Genomic DNA, 18,330 nt, shown 5'->3' on the forward strand with positions numbered 1-18,330 from the left:
GAGGAGTTTGCAGTTTACCAGCAGCTTTAAAAGGAGGTACTGTGTACTAAACACAATACTCTAAACATAGTTCAATCACTATAGACCCATTGCCTCTCTACCTTTGAACACTATACTTTTCTTAAGACATTTCAAAATTTACATTAACTTTTTGTGACTGTTGTGTTAAAAAGCTGGTACATATTGAGCTTGCAATCCACTGAAATCCAGATCTTTTTCAAATGGACTAGTTAGCTCTATTTCCCCACTTTATACTTTCAAAGCTGATTTTTAAAAAGTATAAGACTTAAATTTTTCCCTTATTCCATCCTCTTAGATTCTGTCAACCAATGTGTCAGTTAATCTTTCCAACTTTGGATAAGATGCCAATTTGATAAGCATATCATTTGTGCCTATATACAGATTATGAATAGTAACAGCTGACTTTGATAAAAATGTTAAACACCACTGGCAGGGCCAAGCACAGATCCCTGGGGGAATTTTGTTAACGACTTCCTTCCAAGTTTACAGATGATCACAGAAACACAGATTGAGAACCAGAAAGGACTTGAGAGGTTACTGAGTCCAACTTCATCAATTTCAGATGCATAAGCAAGCCACCTAACCTCTGGGAACCTGCTTTCTCATCTGTATAAAATCAGTGTGATAATAAAATTTTAGTACATGCCTCACAGAGTTGTTAGATTAGTAACATGCATCAAGTGTTTGGAAAACACTAAGGCATCATCTCAATGTTGGTTACTATTGTTATACTATCTTAGAGGGAATCCTTTTTCCATTTGGACTCTCAGCTGGTCCTCCTCCAGGATGGTGGCAGATACTATAGCCGAGGATATGACTATCTGTCTCCTGAATTTATTTATTCTTTGATATTTATAATAGTTAGCAACTAGATAATATGTTAAGGTACACTGAACGCTTTCATGTTATTTTATTTGAACCCTGACAACAAGGCTGAGAGGGAAGCATTACTACGATTCTCATTTTACTGATGAGGAAACTGAGACAGAGAGATTGGATGACTAATCCAGGATCATATAGCTAGTAAATATCTGAGCAGGATCTGAATTGAGTTCTTCCTGATCCCAAGTCTAGCACTCAATGCACTAATGAATCTAGCAGCCTTGATAAGTTTGAACAGAGCCATCTCTTTTGTTATAGCTTTCAAAGAATATGATGTGATTGTAAACACATATATGTAACACACATGCACAAAAGTGTAATATACCCACCGGTGAGTATTACATCTGTACACACACATGTACTTTGTATGTGCATGCACAGTGCATATAAACATGTATGTGCACTGGACAGTTGAATGACACAGTAGATAGAATTCCGAGTCCAGAGTCAGGAAAACAAATTTAAATCTGACCTCCAACATTTGCTAGCTTGTGATCCTGGACAAGTCATTTCTACTTGCCTCAATTTAAAATTGGGATGATAATAATAGCACTTACTTCCCAGGGTTGTTGAGATAATAATTAAAAAGTGCTTAGAATAGCACCAAAGCACATAAGCACTCTATAAAGGTCAAGTTATTATTATCATTATCACTATTATATACATATATATGAACACATATGCACATATAACACATATATATGTGTATTACATAGAAATATATCACATATTATGTAGATCTATACATATCCATATATAAATATACACATCTTATTGCAGAAAAATCTTTAAGAATCAAAGACTTCTTTATAAACAAAGTATGCACTTGTGAACATTTTATACCTTTGTGATTGTAAAGATTAATTCTTCTGGAGAATGTGAAAGCCTGCCTCTAGGTTTTCATATTCTATATATATGGAGAGAACACTCTCAAGGTTTTATGGAGATGAGAAAGTAGTCAAGTATGAATAGTTACTTTTGGAGTACAGCTTGTGGTTCTTGAGAGGTTAAATAATTTGTCCAAAGTGACAGGGTAAACTGAGGTCTTTTTTACTCTAGTGCTAACCTTCTACTCTATCTCTTTCATATGGTTATATAGTTTATGATTTATTAAATGTGATATGTATGTTCATTTTATTAAAAATAAATTGAGCATCAGGCCTATACCAGGACAGCCTCCTACTATAATCTCCTCTATAAGAGAAGGCAGCATAATATGATGAATAAACAGATTCAAAGTAGTTCCTTTTGAGGATCCATGAAGCCCTAAGTAAGTCACTTAATTTCTCATTGATAAAGTATGGACCTGTGCTGGAAGAAGAGGTTTCTTATTTCCTTGAAAACAAGTATGGTGGGAAAGAAAGAGGAAGAGGGATAGGAAGATTCGATTTGCATCATTTTAACATATAACCTCTTTCTAGGAAGATAACCTTCAATAAATAGAAAGGTGCTAATATTTTGAATCACAGAATTTTAGATACAATAAGGATAAGAGCTTACATATAAATAATACTTTATGGTTTCTATACCAGTATCTCAGCTCATTATCAAAACAACTTTCTGACAAATGCAGGACAAATATTCCATTTTTTCAAATGGGAAAACTGAGGTTAAGGGTCTGAACCAAGTCCACAATGCAGTAATTAGAGAACTAGAAGCCAGGTATTCAGACTTCCAGGAAATACTAAGTTTTTATCTCATCATGTTACCTCCCAACCTTGAGTACAATTCCTAAAGAATCCTTAAATTTAACATTTTAGAAAGATGGAATGTTTAAAGCCTCAGCTGTTATGCTAACAATTGTTACCAAAAAGGAAAGTATTAACAATTTTTTTCCAGCACATTACAAAAAAGTGAAATTTCCAGTCACAAATCAAAAGTGAAGAGTTCAAGATCTCTTTGGGCCTCAGTTTCCTCATCTGTAAAAAAAATAAGGGGTTGGACCTGATTATCTCTGGGAACCCTTCCAACTCTAAAGTCTATAATTCTAACTGAGCAAACTTGGATCTTGACCTACACTTCATAATTTTATGGACTGTCATTACTTGCTGCAGGCTATAAAACTTTGGAGGAATGAAAGTATCCAGAAACTATAAAAACTAGAATTCAGATACATAGAAATTCCACTTAGAGAAACATAAAAATCAAGTCTCAAGCCATTTCAATGCTCTGTATCTCCATTCAGCACTAATTCTATTATTTAAAATTTCATTCAAAAGAAAATTTCAGTATACTTCCTTAAAAAAAAATATGATGTATGGAAAAAGAATGCTGAATTTGGAGTCAGGATGCCTCAGCGGGAATTCTGGCTCTGATATTTAAATGTTGTATATCTTTGGTTGTCACTTGACTTCTCTAAAGGCTCAGCTTTCTCATCTGTAAAAAAGAGGAAAACTTTCTGTTCCGAGCGGTAAGAGGGCAACAGGGAATAGAACACCTGCCTTGGAGACAGAAAGATCAAAGAATCATAGATTTGGAGTTGGACAGGACCTGGAAATTCATTGAGTTCAACTTCCTCTTTAACCCATTTTGCAGATGAGGAAGCTGAGGTACAAGCTAAGGGCTGTAGGAACAACTAGTCAGTGTCAGAGGCAGGATGTGAACCCAGAGCTGTTGACTCCAGTTTCACTGCCCTATCCATTACACGACTTGAACAAACTTGGCATGGATTCCACGTCCTGCCTCTGACAAATACCAGGACCCTGGCCAGATCACCTAACCTTTCAATATCCCCCCACCCCCACCCCCCGTAACTCTAATAGTTGCAAAAGCGCTTTGTAAACCTACAAGTGTTTGTTATACATGCTCGCTACTATTAATGGTACTGGGAACTCTTGGCTGAAGGAACTTTAGCTACCAACGCAAACTGGCACCATCTTTGTAACTTAGAATCTCAAGGAGAGAATAGCCTGGAGTACCGAGACACAGGGACAATCGGAGATTCGATCAGTCAGTAAGAAGGGAACCCGAAGAAATCACCTTAAAACCTGGAACACTGGAAGAGCCCAAGTTAAAACCAAACAAAAATCGCTACACTTGGATAGGTGCTCTCGGCATCCGCAAGTACGTGAAGCATTCCTTGTAACCTCGGGGACTTTGTCCACTTTAGTTTAAAGCAACTTCGAAAACGGACAACGCCCCGGAAAACAGCGCGCTGGGAACCCTAGCCTCCCAGCCGGAATGACGCGAGGGGGCAACTGCAGGGAGGCAATTTGAACTTGGGGGATGCCCGCGACGGAGCCGCTCAGTCCCCTCCCCGGCTGGGGCAGCCGGAGCCGCGTCCGGCCCCCTCCCTCTGCCCCCGCCCCGCCTCGGCCCGCGCTAGGCGCAGAGCATCCTGCCCTCGCAGGGGGTCGTTCTCCCCCTCCCCCCACCCCCGTCCCCGCCTACCTGAGCCTGAGGTTGGCCATGAACTCGGACATGGAGACCGAGTCCATGAGCACGAAGTCCGCCTTGCCGAACTCGAGGCTCTCCTGCTCCGCCATGGCGCGGGTTGCACAGGTGGGATCCCGGCGGCCGAGGATGGAGGCGCGGGCCGGTCTGGGCCGGGCCGGACTGGCTAGGCTTGGGGGGATCTGAGGCCCCCTGAGGGCAGCGAGGCTGGCAGCGGCCCGGACTGAGGCGGGCAGGGCCGGGGATGCGCTGGCAGAGCGGCACGGTTCGTGGCGGAGGCGTCTCGAAGAAAGCCCAGACCCGGCAGTTTCCGCTCCTCCCGCTGCGGCTGCCCGGGCGCTGTGGGAGACGGGAGACCGAGACGGAGACAGCGGCGGCTGGTCCCGCCCTGGTCCGGCCCGGCCCCGCCCCTGCCTGGCCCTCTTCTCCCCTTCCTCCCCCTCCTCTTCACCTCCTCCCTCTGAGGGGGCCGCCCCAGCTGGGCCAGCAGCCTCCGCCTCCTCCTCCTCCGCCCCCCTCCTTCTGCTCCACACCTGGGCCGCGCGCACGCAGCAGCGCGACCCCGCCGGGGTCGGGGATGCGCGCGCGCCCGCGCTCTGGGCTGTCCCCGCTAGCGCGCGCCCGCCTGCCCACCCACTCGAGCTCGTGAGCCGGCTTCCCCGAAGCGGCTGCGCCCTCTGTGGGCCGGCCACGCGTCTGGGCTTGGGTGGAGGTGGAGCGTCGGCTGGGAGATTTCCAGTTTTTACTCTACTAGGGAATGTTGGGAGAGCCCTCGGGAATCAGAAGAGCGTAGTTTTAAAGTTGCAGGGGACCGCAGAGACCACATTTTACAGATAAGGAAACTGAGGTCCAGAAAGTCATGTAACTTTCCCAGTGTCGCACAGAGGTAGTTGGCAAAGGCAGGAGAACGATTCCATCTCATAACCTCCTGGAAAGAATGCTGTTCTCAGCTAAGAAAACATGGGTCCAACTCTCATTTTCTCCTCTCCATCCCTTACACTGACTTTGTGACTCTGATCGAGTCATTTGAATGCATCAGGTAACTCTCTAAAAGATCTTCCTTGGTAGAAGGAGGTTCCTGGTCCAGGAATTCCCTCTATCAATGAAATTCCAGGTTCACTTCCCCATCCCTCAGATGAAAACTAGTTTTTTGCCTGCCTCTTTTATCACGTTGCTCTTGCCCCAGCTGCCCAATAACAGAAGCTGAAGCAATGAGGAAGATTAATTCCTTCTCCTACACTGTTAGGGTTAAAAAGAGCTTCACCTACAGCCACTCTGTAAGGCAGTGCATTTTGAAACCCATTTTTACAGAGGAAGAGACAAAAGTTCAGACGACTTAAATCATTTACTTGGGATTACATAGTAAATAACTGATTCAGGTTCCCAACTGGTTCCAAGAATATGGCCTCTTCCTAATGACCTCCTTCCAGCCAAATTTTGCCTTGCTAGGTTGTATTCCTCACCAGAGGTACATACAACCCACCAGGGTGTCCTCTGAATTTGCTCCAAATCATATTGATCTCTCTTGTTAGTAACTTTCACTATCACTTTTGTCTAGGTTGTGCATCTAATAATATCTTGCTAATAATAACACCATTATTTGACCTCTGCCTGTCTCATCTCTTTCACATAGAGGGGAGGAGGAAAACGTCAGCTAAACTACATATATATATGTCAAGAACTCAAAAGAGCAAAGATTTAGAGTTTGTAAGTCTTAAAAGTTTTGCTTTTTAAAAACCATCTGTTCCAACCTTCTCATTTTCCAGGTAAGAAAACTGAAAAACAGAGGTTAAGTGTCCAAGGTCTTACACAACTTTCTAAGGAATAGATCTGTGCTACTCAAGTCCTCAGTTCTTCCCACTGAACCCCAATTACTCTCAAACCCTAGTTTATTTTCCTATGTCCCCACTGCCAGAGCCTTGAACAAAGCTGGGTGCATAAACACTGAATAAATGATCAATGCATAGAATTAAATAAATTATGTGATTATATATTATAAGATCACATAGGCTCATAGCTCTTGAGATGGACGGGTCTCTGTCTAACTCCTTCTTTATAGAGGAACAAACTGAGATGATACATTGATTGGTCTAAGGTCACATAATTATTAACAGAGGCAGAATTTGAATCCAGATCCTCTGTGTTCCCAAGATGAATAGTAAATTGTCTATCTGGAGCTCTGTCTGAGGTAATAGATAGAACACTGGACTGGAATCAAGAAGATCTGAGCTCTAATCCAAACTAGCTGTGTAACCTTGGACAAGTAACTTCATCCTGTTTATTTAGGTTTCCTTACCTGCAAAATGAGCTGAAAAAGAAAATGGCAAACTACTCCAGTATCTTTGTCAACCCCCCCAAACCCAAAGAAACAAAAAAACAGCCCCAAATGGAGTCACAAAGAATTGGACATAATTGAATAGCACATTGTTGTAAATATAATCCCGAGTTTAGAATCAAGAAAACAGAAGTGCAAATTCTCAGAGCTTTTACTATATGATCATGAACAAGTCATATAAGACAGATTATCAGAGTATCAATTATTCACCTACAAAATGAGGAATAATAATATTTTTACTACCTACTTTGCAGGGTTATAGTGAGATATAGGAAAAGTGGTCTGCAAATCTGACTCTGCTCTTACTTCCATTAATGGGAACATATTCCAGTGACTTTTGTCCATAGATGCTCCACCAAGGGGAGACCCCATTTTAAATAGGCTTTTGTGGACTAGCTTATGAAGCCAATCATTATTGTAAGGTTACCTTATAAATATGTTACTGCCTGTGTGACCCTGAGCCTCAATTTCCTCAGTTGTAAAATGGAGGAATCAGACTAGATCTTCTCTAAGATACATTTTGGATTTAAAGCTATGTTCTTACACTATTGATCTTTATCTCTATCTGTTGAAATGCATCTCTCTTCAATGGTCAGACCTATGGTATATTGGATAGATGATTGAACAGAGTCAGGAAGGTGTAGATTGAATTTCTGCTCCTGACACTTCCTAACTATTCCTTACTATGTGACCATGAGTAGGTCACTTAATGTCTCTCTTTATTTGAAAAAAATAAAAGTGTATGTATTGGGGGAAGGTTGAACTATATGATCTTTAGGATCATTTCTAGCTCTAAATCTAGGCTCTTATCATCGTACATCCTTAAGTGATCTTGTCCTCCAATTTTTATAATTTTTTCCGTATCTTTTTTATAACTTTTTCTGTATCTCTCTTCCTTACATGTACAACATATTTACTAGTATACGTGTCTTGGACAACTCGTGATATACAGGGGCATACCTCATTTTACTGTATTTTGCTTTGTTGTGCTTCACAGATACTGAGTTTATAAGTTGAAGATTTGTGTCAACCCTGCCTAGAACCAGTCTACTGGTGCCATTTTTCCAACAGCATGTACTCCTAATATGTTTCCGAATCATATTTAGGTAATTCTTGTAACATTTCAAACTTTTTCATATTATATCTGGTATAGTGATCTGTGATTGATAATCTTTGATATTACCATTATAATTGTTTTGAGGCTCCATGAACCTTACCCTCATAAAATGGCAAACTTAAATAAATGTATGTGTGTTCTGACTGCTCCATTGACCGACCATCCCCCCAGCTATCTCTCTCTTTTGAAATTAAGCCAGTTAATAACCCTACAATGGCCTCTAAGTGTTCAAGTGAAAAGAAAAGTCGAGTGAAGTTGCAAACTTGTTATCTTATTTTAAGAAACTGTCATAGCCACATCAACCTTCATCAACCACCACCTTGATCAGTCAGCAGCCATCAACATTGAGAAAAGACCCCCCCCACCAGCAAAAAGATTATGACTTACTTGAAGTCTCAGATTGTTTTTAGCAATAAAGTATTTTTAATTAAAGTATGTAAATTGTTTTGTTTATTACATACTTAATAGACTGCAGTATAGTGTAAGCATAACTTTTATATGCACTGGGAAACCAAACATTCATGACTCACTTTATTGCAATATTCACTTTATTGTGGTAGTCTGGAACTGAACCCATGATATCTCTGAGGTATGCTTGCATTTAAGGTCCTTGATGGCAACACAGAATAAGTCCTTAATAAAATGTTGGTTTCACTGAAACTCACTGCATCGAAAAGCCAAGAAAACAATATACATAATGACTACATCATTCGTGGAAAGAACAACCACAAAGAAAATTAAAAATGAATGTTGCAAAAAGAATAAACATGGCATGAAAAAAGAAATATAGGCATATACTCCCACTGACCCTTTCAAGAAGGAAGGACCCACTTGTATTGGCCATATCTTCAGACTTTTTCAATATATTAATTGGTTAGGCTTACTTTTCCCTCTTCTTCTCTCCTTTATTTCTTTAAAAAAAATGCTATTTACTCTATGGGATGGCTCTCTCAGGGAGAAAGGGAAGGGATATTGGGGAAATGATAGAAAGAATGGTAAAAAAAAAAAATACTCAGGTAGAATATGGACTCAAGTCTTCCTGATTCCAAGTTCAGCTTTCCACAGAAGGTCCCTAATGTAAAGAATGCCTTTCTATCTTGGTCTTAAGAAATATAACTTTACACTATTTTGAGCTGGAACGGACTTCAAGCTCACATTCATCAAGCTAAGGAGTTCTTAATCTTTTGTGTGTTATGGACCCCTTGGGCAATCTGGTGAAGCTTATAGATCCTTTTTAGACTAATAGTTTTCACTGTGTAAAATAAAATACAGAGGAAACTATCTTGAAATACAGTTGTCTTCATTATTACTTTTTCTACCTAATAGCAAATCAAAATATTTTTTAAAACCCTAAGTTTATCAGTCTCACATTAAGAACTTCTGATCTAGTCCAATCTTTTCACTTTACAATCAAGGAAATTGAGGGCTGGCAAGGTTAAAGGACTGTTTAAGGTAGCCCAACTGGAATCTGAAGTACAAAATTGATCAGAATATAAGTACTTTAAAACCAGGGATTTTGTCTTTGTATCTTCAAAACTTAGGACATAGTGGGTGTGTAATAAACACTTGATTCATTAATTTAACCCAGGTTCTTTGACCACAAATTTGGAGCTCTTTAAATCATTCCTTTTTCATGCCATTTTTTAAGAGGTAGGGGAAGACAAAGTGTAGGAGCCTCCATCCCTAGAACAACGTGATGATCAAGTACAAATGATCAGGTACAAGGAAGGGAGTGGTGTCCACCCAAAATGGGCTTCTATAGACTGCATTGGGTCCCTAACATCTTTTAAAAGAATTCCTTATGAATTAAGCCATTTGAACAGTTCACAGAGGTCCAGCAGCCAACCTGTCAACAAACATTTGGGATGGACCTTCTATGTGACACGCTCTGTGCTAAGTGGTGGGGCTGAAAGGCAAAAACAACAACAAAAAGAGGCAAGAAAACAGTCCCAATTCTCAGGATGCTCACAGTCTTAATGGGGTAGGCAACATGTGTGTGGTGAAGGATGGGAGTGTTGGCTATACCAGATATACAAAGACTGAATATCTTCCTCAGGAGGAAGATCAGGATTGGGGATGGAGGAATAGAAAAGCTCCCTGCAGAAGATAGGATTTGAGCTGAATCTTGAAGAAATTCAAGAGATAGAAGGGAGGACATTCTGGGCAAGGAGTCAATATGCAATCTTGTGTTGGAAGAAAAGCAAGAAGGTTAGTATCTCTGGTCCTGGAATACTTGGAGGGGATAAAGCTTAAGAAGACCAGAAAGTGGAAAAGAACAGATTGGAAAAGGCTTTGAATGCCAAAAGGGGGATTTTATTTTTCGATCCTGGAGATTATAGGCAGCTAATGGAGTTTATTAAATGTATGTGAACTGTTCATACCTGTGCTTTTAGGAAGATCACTTTCATAGCTGAGGAGAAGAAAGATTGAATTGAGGAGTGATTCGGGGCAAGGAGATCAACTAGAAGGCTGTCCCTCGCACACATCCTGAGGCAATCAGGGTTAAGTGACTTGTCCAGGGTCACACTATTAGTAAGTGTCTGAGATTCCATTTGAACTCAGGTATTCCTGACTCCACTGTGCTATCTAGTTGCCCAGAAGACTATTTCAGTGGTTCTCCCCTTTTAGTTTCCCTGGCTTCCTTTAAGTCCCAGCTGAAATTCCACTTTCTATAGGAAGCTTTTTCTGCTCCTTCTTAATTCTAGTGCCTTCTCTTTCTTTATTATGTCCTATTTCTCCTATATAGTTTGTTCGTACATAGTTGCTTGCATGTTATTTCTCATCACTCTTTCTTTCCTTTCTTGTCTTTCTTACCACAGCGCCTTGTACTGTTATTTGTTGACTGATTGAATAGTCTAAGTGAGAACACTGAACTTCAGAGGGGAAGCTGAAAAACATGCTTTAAAAAAACCAAACCAAAAAACACAGCCCATTGTCTATTTCTATTGCAAACATCCACAAGACTGTGTGCACTAGAGCACATTTTCATCGACTGGATGATTTGGGCAGTGATTTTCTTTTTCCCTCGAAGGTCCTTTCCAGACAACAATCACTACATAAAATAAACTCTTTATTACCCACAAGTGGATTATCTATGGCAGAAGTTTAATAACAGTTTAGTTTCCCATTCTGGGCACCTGCCCCTTTCTGTCAGTTGGTGTGTATTCTAGGAAGATAAACTCATTTCAATATTATCTAAGCAAAACTTAAGCAGTGAGGCAAATCCCTGGCTGCAAAAGAAGCCCATAATGTATTCAAAAGCCTAATGTAAATGATTTGAGCGCTGTCTGCTGCTCTGAGATTGTACCAGACACTCCCTCTGCTTGTAAATTCAGAGAACTGAGAATTGATTCTGGGCAAGTATTACTGGTAACATTTACTTCTCTACAACCTTCACACATATGAGAGATGTCTCAAAGAAAAGGTCTCTTGGCCAATAGAGCTGTGAAACCCCCAGGTCAGGAAAGGTTATTTCTTCAGCAGACAAACAAGATTCATCAGTCAATCAACAAGCATTTATTAGAAGCTTGCAACATGTCAGGCACTGTGCTAAATTTTCGGGATACAAAGAAAGGCAAAAGACAGTATTTGCCTTTAAGGAACTAATAGACTCATGGGGAAAGACATTATTTACATTTTTAAAAGACATTGTTTACATTTTAAAAAGCATATTGTGAAGAATTTCAAATGCCAAGCAGGATTTTATATTTGATCTTCGAGATAGAAGGAAGACACTGGAATTTATTGAATAGGAGATGTGGCTTAGTCAGATCCACGTTAGGACAATCAATTTGACTGGGGAGACCAACCTGGCCACCTGGGGCAGAACCTCAAAACCATGACAAAATAAACCAAGAGTTCTTATTAAACCTACTATGAGCCAGGCACTATAGTAGATAAAAGGACAAGAAGAAATAGTCCTTAATTATAAGGAGTTTCACTGGAAGAAAATGACTTCTGAGAGTTTGTGATGTTTGAAACTATCCTTCCTAATTTCACTTTGAACAATTGATATTATTAAGAAAGCTTAATTGATAAGTGACTTTTACCAGCTAGTCCTACTTCTGCCCGGTGGAACCAAAAAGAATGAAGGAAGGCAGTATGACCGAAGAGAATAGATTCCTACACTTGGAATCTTGAAGATCTGGATCCCAATTCTTCCTCATATATTTGTGTGATTTTGAGCAAGCAAGCACAATTTCTCTGAGATTCATTTTCCTTTTCTATAAAATGAAGTGTAAACTGGAGGACCTCTACATCTCCTCCTACTTCTAAATCAATGATCCAATAAATCTAATTCTTCCCATATGAAAATCTTTCATATACCAAAGACTGCTATTATAAATCCTCTGAGTCTTCTACCATCTAAGCTAAGCATCCTCAATTTCTTCAACTCCCTTTCCTATAGCTTGGTTACAAAATCCTTCCACTATTCAGGTAAATCTCTTCTGGCTGTGAGTGAACATAGACATGTCCAGACACTTTGAAATATCCAGGATCCTTCTCACAACATCACTGAATCTTTCAATTGGTATGTCTTGCCCTTTTCTCTTTTCCATACTTCCTCAATTAGTATGATTCTTATTTATGTATTTTCAGAAATCTAACATAGATCTGCCCAATTCATTAAAAAAGCTAGCATTTATATATTATTTTAAACTTTGCAAAGCATCTCACATATGATATTTCACTGATCTTTATACCAGTCCTGATAAGGAAAATGCTACTATTATTTCCAGTTAACAAATGAAGAAACTGGGGCAGACAGAATTTAAGTGACTTACCCAGAACCATTCAATTGCTAAGTATCAGAGAATCCAGGCATTCCTGACTCCAGGTTCAGTGTTCCACTTAGCTGAAAGACTTCCTCTGAATTTATAAATTTTTTCCTAGGTCCCAGAGAAACATTCAGCTGTCCAGCTGTCCATTTGTTATTCCCCACTGTTGCTGCTTGATCAGCCTACTATTTTTTCCTAGCAAAGTGCCTTCTCAATAATGTCTTTTCTATTACTTTGTTGCACAAGACATTATTGGTAGGATACTACAGATTGCTTGGAATTATCAAAATCTTTTCATTGCTCTAAACATTACCCTTAATTTTTATTCTTCTGAGATCATGATATTCCATGGTTTACAGGTATATGGCATTACTGGGAGACTGTAATATGCACTTTGGGTTCACTGAACACCCTACTTACTCCTCCTTCAGGTACTATTCTCATGAAGTTTTTTTTTACTATTTACTTCTGTGTCCAGTCCGTAGTTCATCTACAGCACGTTTCTCCATATGATATGAGAAGCAATGTGGTATAGTGGATAGAGACAGCCTTTTTCCCAAAGCTGGGAAGTTCAAGTCCTGTCAGTGACATATACTGGCTGTATAATCCTGGGTAGACTATGTAACCTTTTGTGTTCTAGGCAACTCTTCAATATAAGTTGCAGAGAAGTATTGTATTGGTAGGGTACAAGAAGAAGTTGTATTGGTAGAGGAAGTTTCCTCATTCAGTAGTACTCCATACCACTGAAATCACAAGTTCTATTCCTATGTCCCATCTATGTCTGTATATTTCAATGGGCTCACTAACCAAAATTTTTCATTTTCTAATCTGTGTAATATGTACTTCTCATTCACTTGTTTTTTTTTCCAATGTGGTTAGTTAGATTTGTTAGACTTAACTGACAATGGATTTTACTGAGAAAATTTTGTGTTGTTTTGAGGTTTGATGCAATCAAGACAATGGCATCTATAAAAGAGAGCATAATGTTAGGGTAGGAGGCAGGTAGATAGAATGCTGAACCTGGAATCTGGAAAATCTGAGTTCAAATGTGACCTCAGATACTTACTAACAGTATAACCCTGGGCAGGTCATTAAACCCTGTTCGACTTAACCCACTGGAGAAGGAAATGGCAAACCACTCCAGTATGTTTGGCAAGAAAAAATGGACAACAGGGTCACAGTTTCCTGATCCATGAAGAGGAAAATAGCAATGTTACCCACCTTCCAGGGTTGTTGTGAGAATCAAATGATGGTGGACTATTGTCCTTCATTCTCGAAAAAGACCAAATAATACCTCTGTTGGAGTTGAGGTACAGTATGTCCACTTTGGTTGATCAAACCAATAGAAGCTCAGAAGGCTCTACCCAGGTCAAGTAGATTGGACCTTTTGGTCCAAGAACATTTGGATTAGAGATGTCTCTAAATTTGTACTTCTCATGTTTCTTTTGAACTGTTATTCTGCTGAGCTCCCAGATTACAATACCTTCTTTGATGAATGCTGGACAGTTTTTTTGCTGGTGTCTCACAATTGTTCCAAAGTTCTTCATAGAGACCTTGAACATGTCCTTGAATCACTTCTTCTGACTTCCATGTGAATGTTTGTCTTATGTGAGTTCTTTGCAAAAAAGTCTTTTAAGCAAACCCACAATTGCTATGTGAAAAATATAGCCAGACCATTGGAGAGCCCAGCTGTCTGCCATAGGTTTGAAAGCTTGACAGGTCAGTTTAGAAAGAATCTCAGTGTCCAGTTCCTTATCCTGTCCAGTGATCTTCAGATTATCCTTAAGAAAGACAATTCATATTCTATAAGAAATGATCAGCAGGGTGATTTCAGAGAGGCCTGGAGAGACTTACATGAACTGATCTAAGGGAAGTGAGCAAAACCAGAAGAACATTGTACATGACAATAGCAAGATTATACAATGATCAATTCTGATGGACGTGGTTCTATTTGTTGGAGTACAGGGTCAACTTGAGCCTACATTTCCTGCTGAGTAAGGGGAGTATGAGGCCCTTGGGACAGGCATGTGACACGCACACACTTCCTAATGTTAAGACACATAGTCTTTAAAATCTATATACAGCCATAAAAGGCAAAACCCTGCATTTAACTTTTGATTGGAGCTCGCCATTGCTTAAAGAGTATATAAGTTGAAATATTCCCTGATTGTATGGCCTGCCACACCTTTTCTGCACCATGTAACCGACCCTGAATAAAGCACCGATTGACTCCATGGCAGTTCGACTCAGTGCAGTTCTTCCCTGTTGGGAGCCGGCGGTACCCCGAGGACCCCAGATAGGTGGGTAAGTAGAGGGCAGATACTCCTCCCACAGCAGAAGCACGCCAGGGACCCAACATCTATTCAACAATGAGATGATTCAAACCAGTTCTAATTGTTGAGTGATGAAGAAAGCCATCTACACACAGAGCGAGGACTGTGGGGATTGAATGTGGATCACAACTTAATATTTTCATTCTTTTTGTTGTTGTTTGCTTGCATTTTGTTTTCTTTCTCATTTTTTTTCCCTTTTTGATCTGATATTTTTTGTGCAACATGATATTTTTAGAAGGAAATATGTATAGAGGAATTGCACACGATTAACATATATTGGATCACTTATCAAATGAAGGAGGTGGTAGAGGGAAGAGAGGGAAAAAAATTAGAACACAGGATTTTGTAGAGGTGAATGTCAAAAATTATCCATGTATATATTTTGAAGATAAAAAGTTATAATTAAAAAAATAAAGACAGTTCAAATGAAAGTGATTCAGTTTCCTGGCATAGCACTGGAAGACTGTTCAGGTTTCACAGGCATACAACAATGAGGTCAGCACAATGACTCTGTAGGCCTTGAGTTTGTTAGGCAGCTCAATATCGCTTCTCCCACGGTTTTCTTCAAAGCCTCCTAAACACTGAACTAGTTCTGGCAATGCATGTGTCAACCTTATTAACTATGTGGATATTCCTGGAAAGTATACTGCCACGGTAAGTGAACTAATCCATAGCTTTCAAAATCTCTGCATGTGCTGTAACCAGTGGTTCAATATATGAATAATATGGGGCTGGATAGAGGAGAACCTCTGTTTCTTTGGTATTAATTGTTAGGCCAAAATTAGCACAAGCAGCAGAGACTCTATCCATATTTTGTTGTATCTCAGCCTCAGAGACTGCACTGAATACATAATCATCTATGAACAAAAAAGTCACATACCAATTCTCCCTCAACTTTAATCTTTTCAAATTAAATAATTTGTCATCAGTGAGATAGCTGACCTTGATATTATTATTATTATTATTATTATTATTATTTTGCTGAGGCAATTGGGATTAAGTGATTTGCCCAGGGTCACACAGCTAGGAAGTATTAAGTATCTGAGATAAGATTTGAACTCAGGTCCTCCTGACTTCAGGACTGGTGCTCTATCCACTGAGCCACCTAGCTGCCCTTCTTGACATTATTTTTGTCCTTGTTGAAGGCATCTGACGCCACTGAAAATATCATGCATGGGAACAAGCACACAGTCTTGCTTCACTTCTTTGGTAACTGGGAAAATACAAGAGCACTGTCCCTTATTCATAACTCAGGCAAAAATGCCATCATGAAACTGGAATACAATGATGAATCTCTCTGGGCAACCAAATTTTGCCATGATCTTCCACAGGCCCTCACAATGACAGTATCAAAACCTTGGTCAGATTGATGAACATTGTATACAGACCTCTCTTTTGCTCTTGACACTTCTCCTGGAGCTGTCAGGCAGCAAACACCTTATCGACCCTTCCTCTGTCCTTTCTGAAGCCATATTGTCTCTCAGACAAATGACCATCTTCCAATTGAAAGATTAGACTTTTAAGGAAGGCTCTGGTAGGAATCTTCCCAGAAATTACTAAGAGAAAAACCCTGCTGTGATTTTTGCAGGATAATCTATTTCATTTTCCTTTATTAAGATGGACAATGGAAGCATCCTTGAACTCCTGAGGGACAGCTCTTTTTGGTATATAATCTGGAAGATTTCAATCAGCATTTGCATGAGCAATGGACACCTCCCCCCATATACTACTAGTTTGGAATTAACACCAAGTTCTTTGCCATAGGGCAGAAGCTGAATGGCATTCAAGTTTGACCAGAGAGGGATTGACCTCAACCTGAGATATACAGTTAATGTCTTAGCATTGGTCAATGATGATCTGTTGAAAATAGTATGGAAGTGTTTAGCTCATCTCTCCAGGATAATATCCTTATCACTAAGCAATGTGCTGAGAATTCTCATGGCTAAGTGTAGGTTTGCTTAAAAGACTTTTTTGCAAAGAACTCACATAAAACAAACACTCACATGGAAGTCAAAAGAAGTGATAAATATATATATATATACACACATATATATATATATATATACACATATACGTATATATATACATATATATGTGTATATATACATATATACATATATATGTATATATACGTATATATATACACATATATAGAGAGAGAGCTTTCAGGGCATCATGATAAAAACACTGAATTGTGACTCTTTGTGTAACATTGAATTTCATCTGTCTCTTCAAGTTTTTGATAGAGTTAAATGCTACTTTCTTAGAGACAGTTATACTATCCTGATGGTAAACCCTGTACAGTTTTTGCTTTTCATTTAGCAGCTTCTGAATTTCCCCATCATTTTCATCAAATCAGTCATGATGTTTGTGAATGTTCAGGCCCAGATGAGTAAATGCAGTACTGTATACTAAATTTCTGAAAATGCCCATTCCTTTTGTGCTCCACTGTTGCTGACCAAGTGTTGGCTCAGCTTTCCCTCCAAGTTAACAACAAACTTTTTTTTACTAGGAAAAATGCTCTAATTGGTTGACATTAAATCTTCCGGTCTTTGGGGCAGGCATTTTTGTTAATTGCTTGACGAGGATAAGTCTGATTAGTGCAGCACTCTGAGCCACATGTCACCTTTGTTGCTCTCACATTCTCTACCTCTTCTCTTTACAATGATGTAGTCTATTAAATGCCTGTATTTGCTGTGAGGGAGCATTTCATGAAGTTTTATTGCATTTAGATAAATTGAAGATGGTGTTATTGAGGAGAAGGTCATGAGATGTACAAGTCTTCAGAAGTGACTGTTGTTATTGCTGTTTACGACTCCATTCCTCCCAAGGATTCTCTGAGACATGTCTCACAATCTGTGTGCCTATTATTGCCTTAAAGTTACAATTACAAGCTTGTCTCTTTTGGCACATCAATGATGAGAGTCTCCAGGTCTTCATAAAATTTTCTTTTGACCACAGGAGGATTCTTCATGCAGCATAAGTATTGATGATGGTGGTTTAGTATTGTCTTGCAAATGGTCATCACTTTGTCATGAGCTTGTCATTCAGTCCTTTTGGAGGCTTGTTGAATAGTTTAGTTTTGATTGTAAGACCTATGCTAGCTGCATGGTACTTCAGAAAACTCCAGGAAAAAACATGTATCCAGCTCTGAATTCAGCAAGCTGGCCTTCATTTGCCAACCTTGTTTTTCTCAGCGCTCCTAGTTGTTTTTTGCAACAAGATCTGTTTGTCTTTCAAGTCTACTGGATTTTGTGTTGTTCATAAACATGATCCCATTCCATGCATCAATAGTAAGTGGAATCATCTTTGCAAAAGTTTTTTTGAACATTGTTTTGACCTCAGGATAAGATCATTGCCTGCCTCTGTAAGTAGACTAGAGTTAAGGTTTTTAAGGCATATTTTCTAGCCCTTTCCTCATGCCAGGATGTGAGAAATGGCTGCTTAGACAGCCATGGGACTACTGAATCC

At 39.5% G+C, this 18,330-nt stretch overlaps 1 protein-coding gene across 3 annotated transcripts in view; it reads right to left on the reverse strand.

The window, feature by feature from the left end:
- The window catches only part of MYO1D (myosin ID), a 396,161-nt gene extending 391,494 nt beyond the window's left edge, over positions 1 to 4,667 (reverse strand). For all 3 annotated transcript variants that reach the window (XM_051992392.1, XM_051992391.1, XM_051992390.1), the window contains exon 1: positions 4,294 to 4,667. In XM_051992392.1, coding sequence (XP_051848352.1) covers positions 4,294 to 4,388 — 95 coding nt within the window. In that variant the 5' untranslated portion in view covers positions 4,389 to 4,667. The remainder of the gene's footprint in view (positions 1 to 4,293) is intronic.
- Positions 4,668 to 18,330: the final 13,663 nt, after the last annotated feature.

The sequence above is a fragment of the Antechinus flavipes genome, chromosome 4 (assembly GCF_016432865.1).
Source record: "Antechinus flavipes isolate AdamAnt ecotype Samford, QLD, Australia chromosome 4, AdamAnt_v2, whole genome shotgun sequence".
Lineage (NCBI taxonomy): Eukaryota > Metazoa > Chordata > Mammalia > Dasyuromorphia > Dasyuridae > Antechinus > Antechinus flavipes.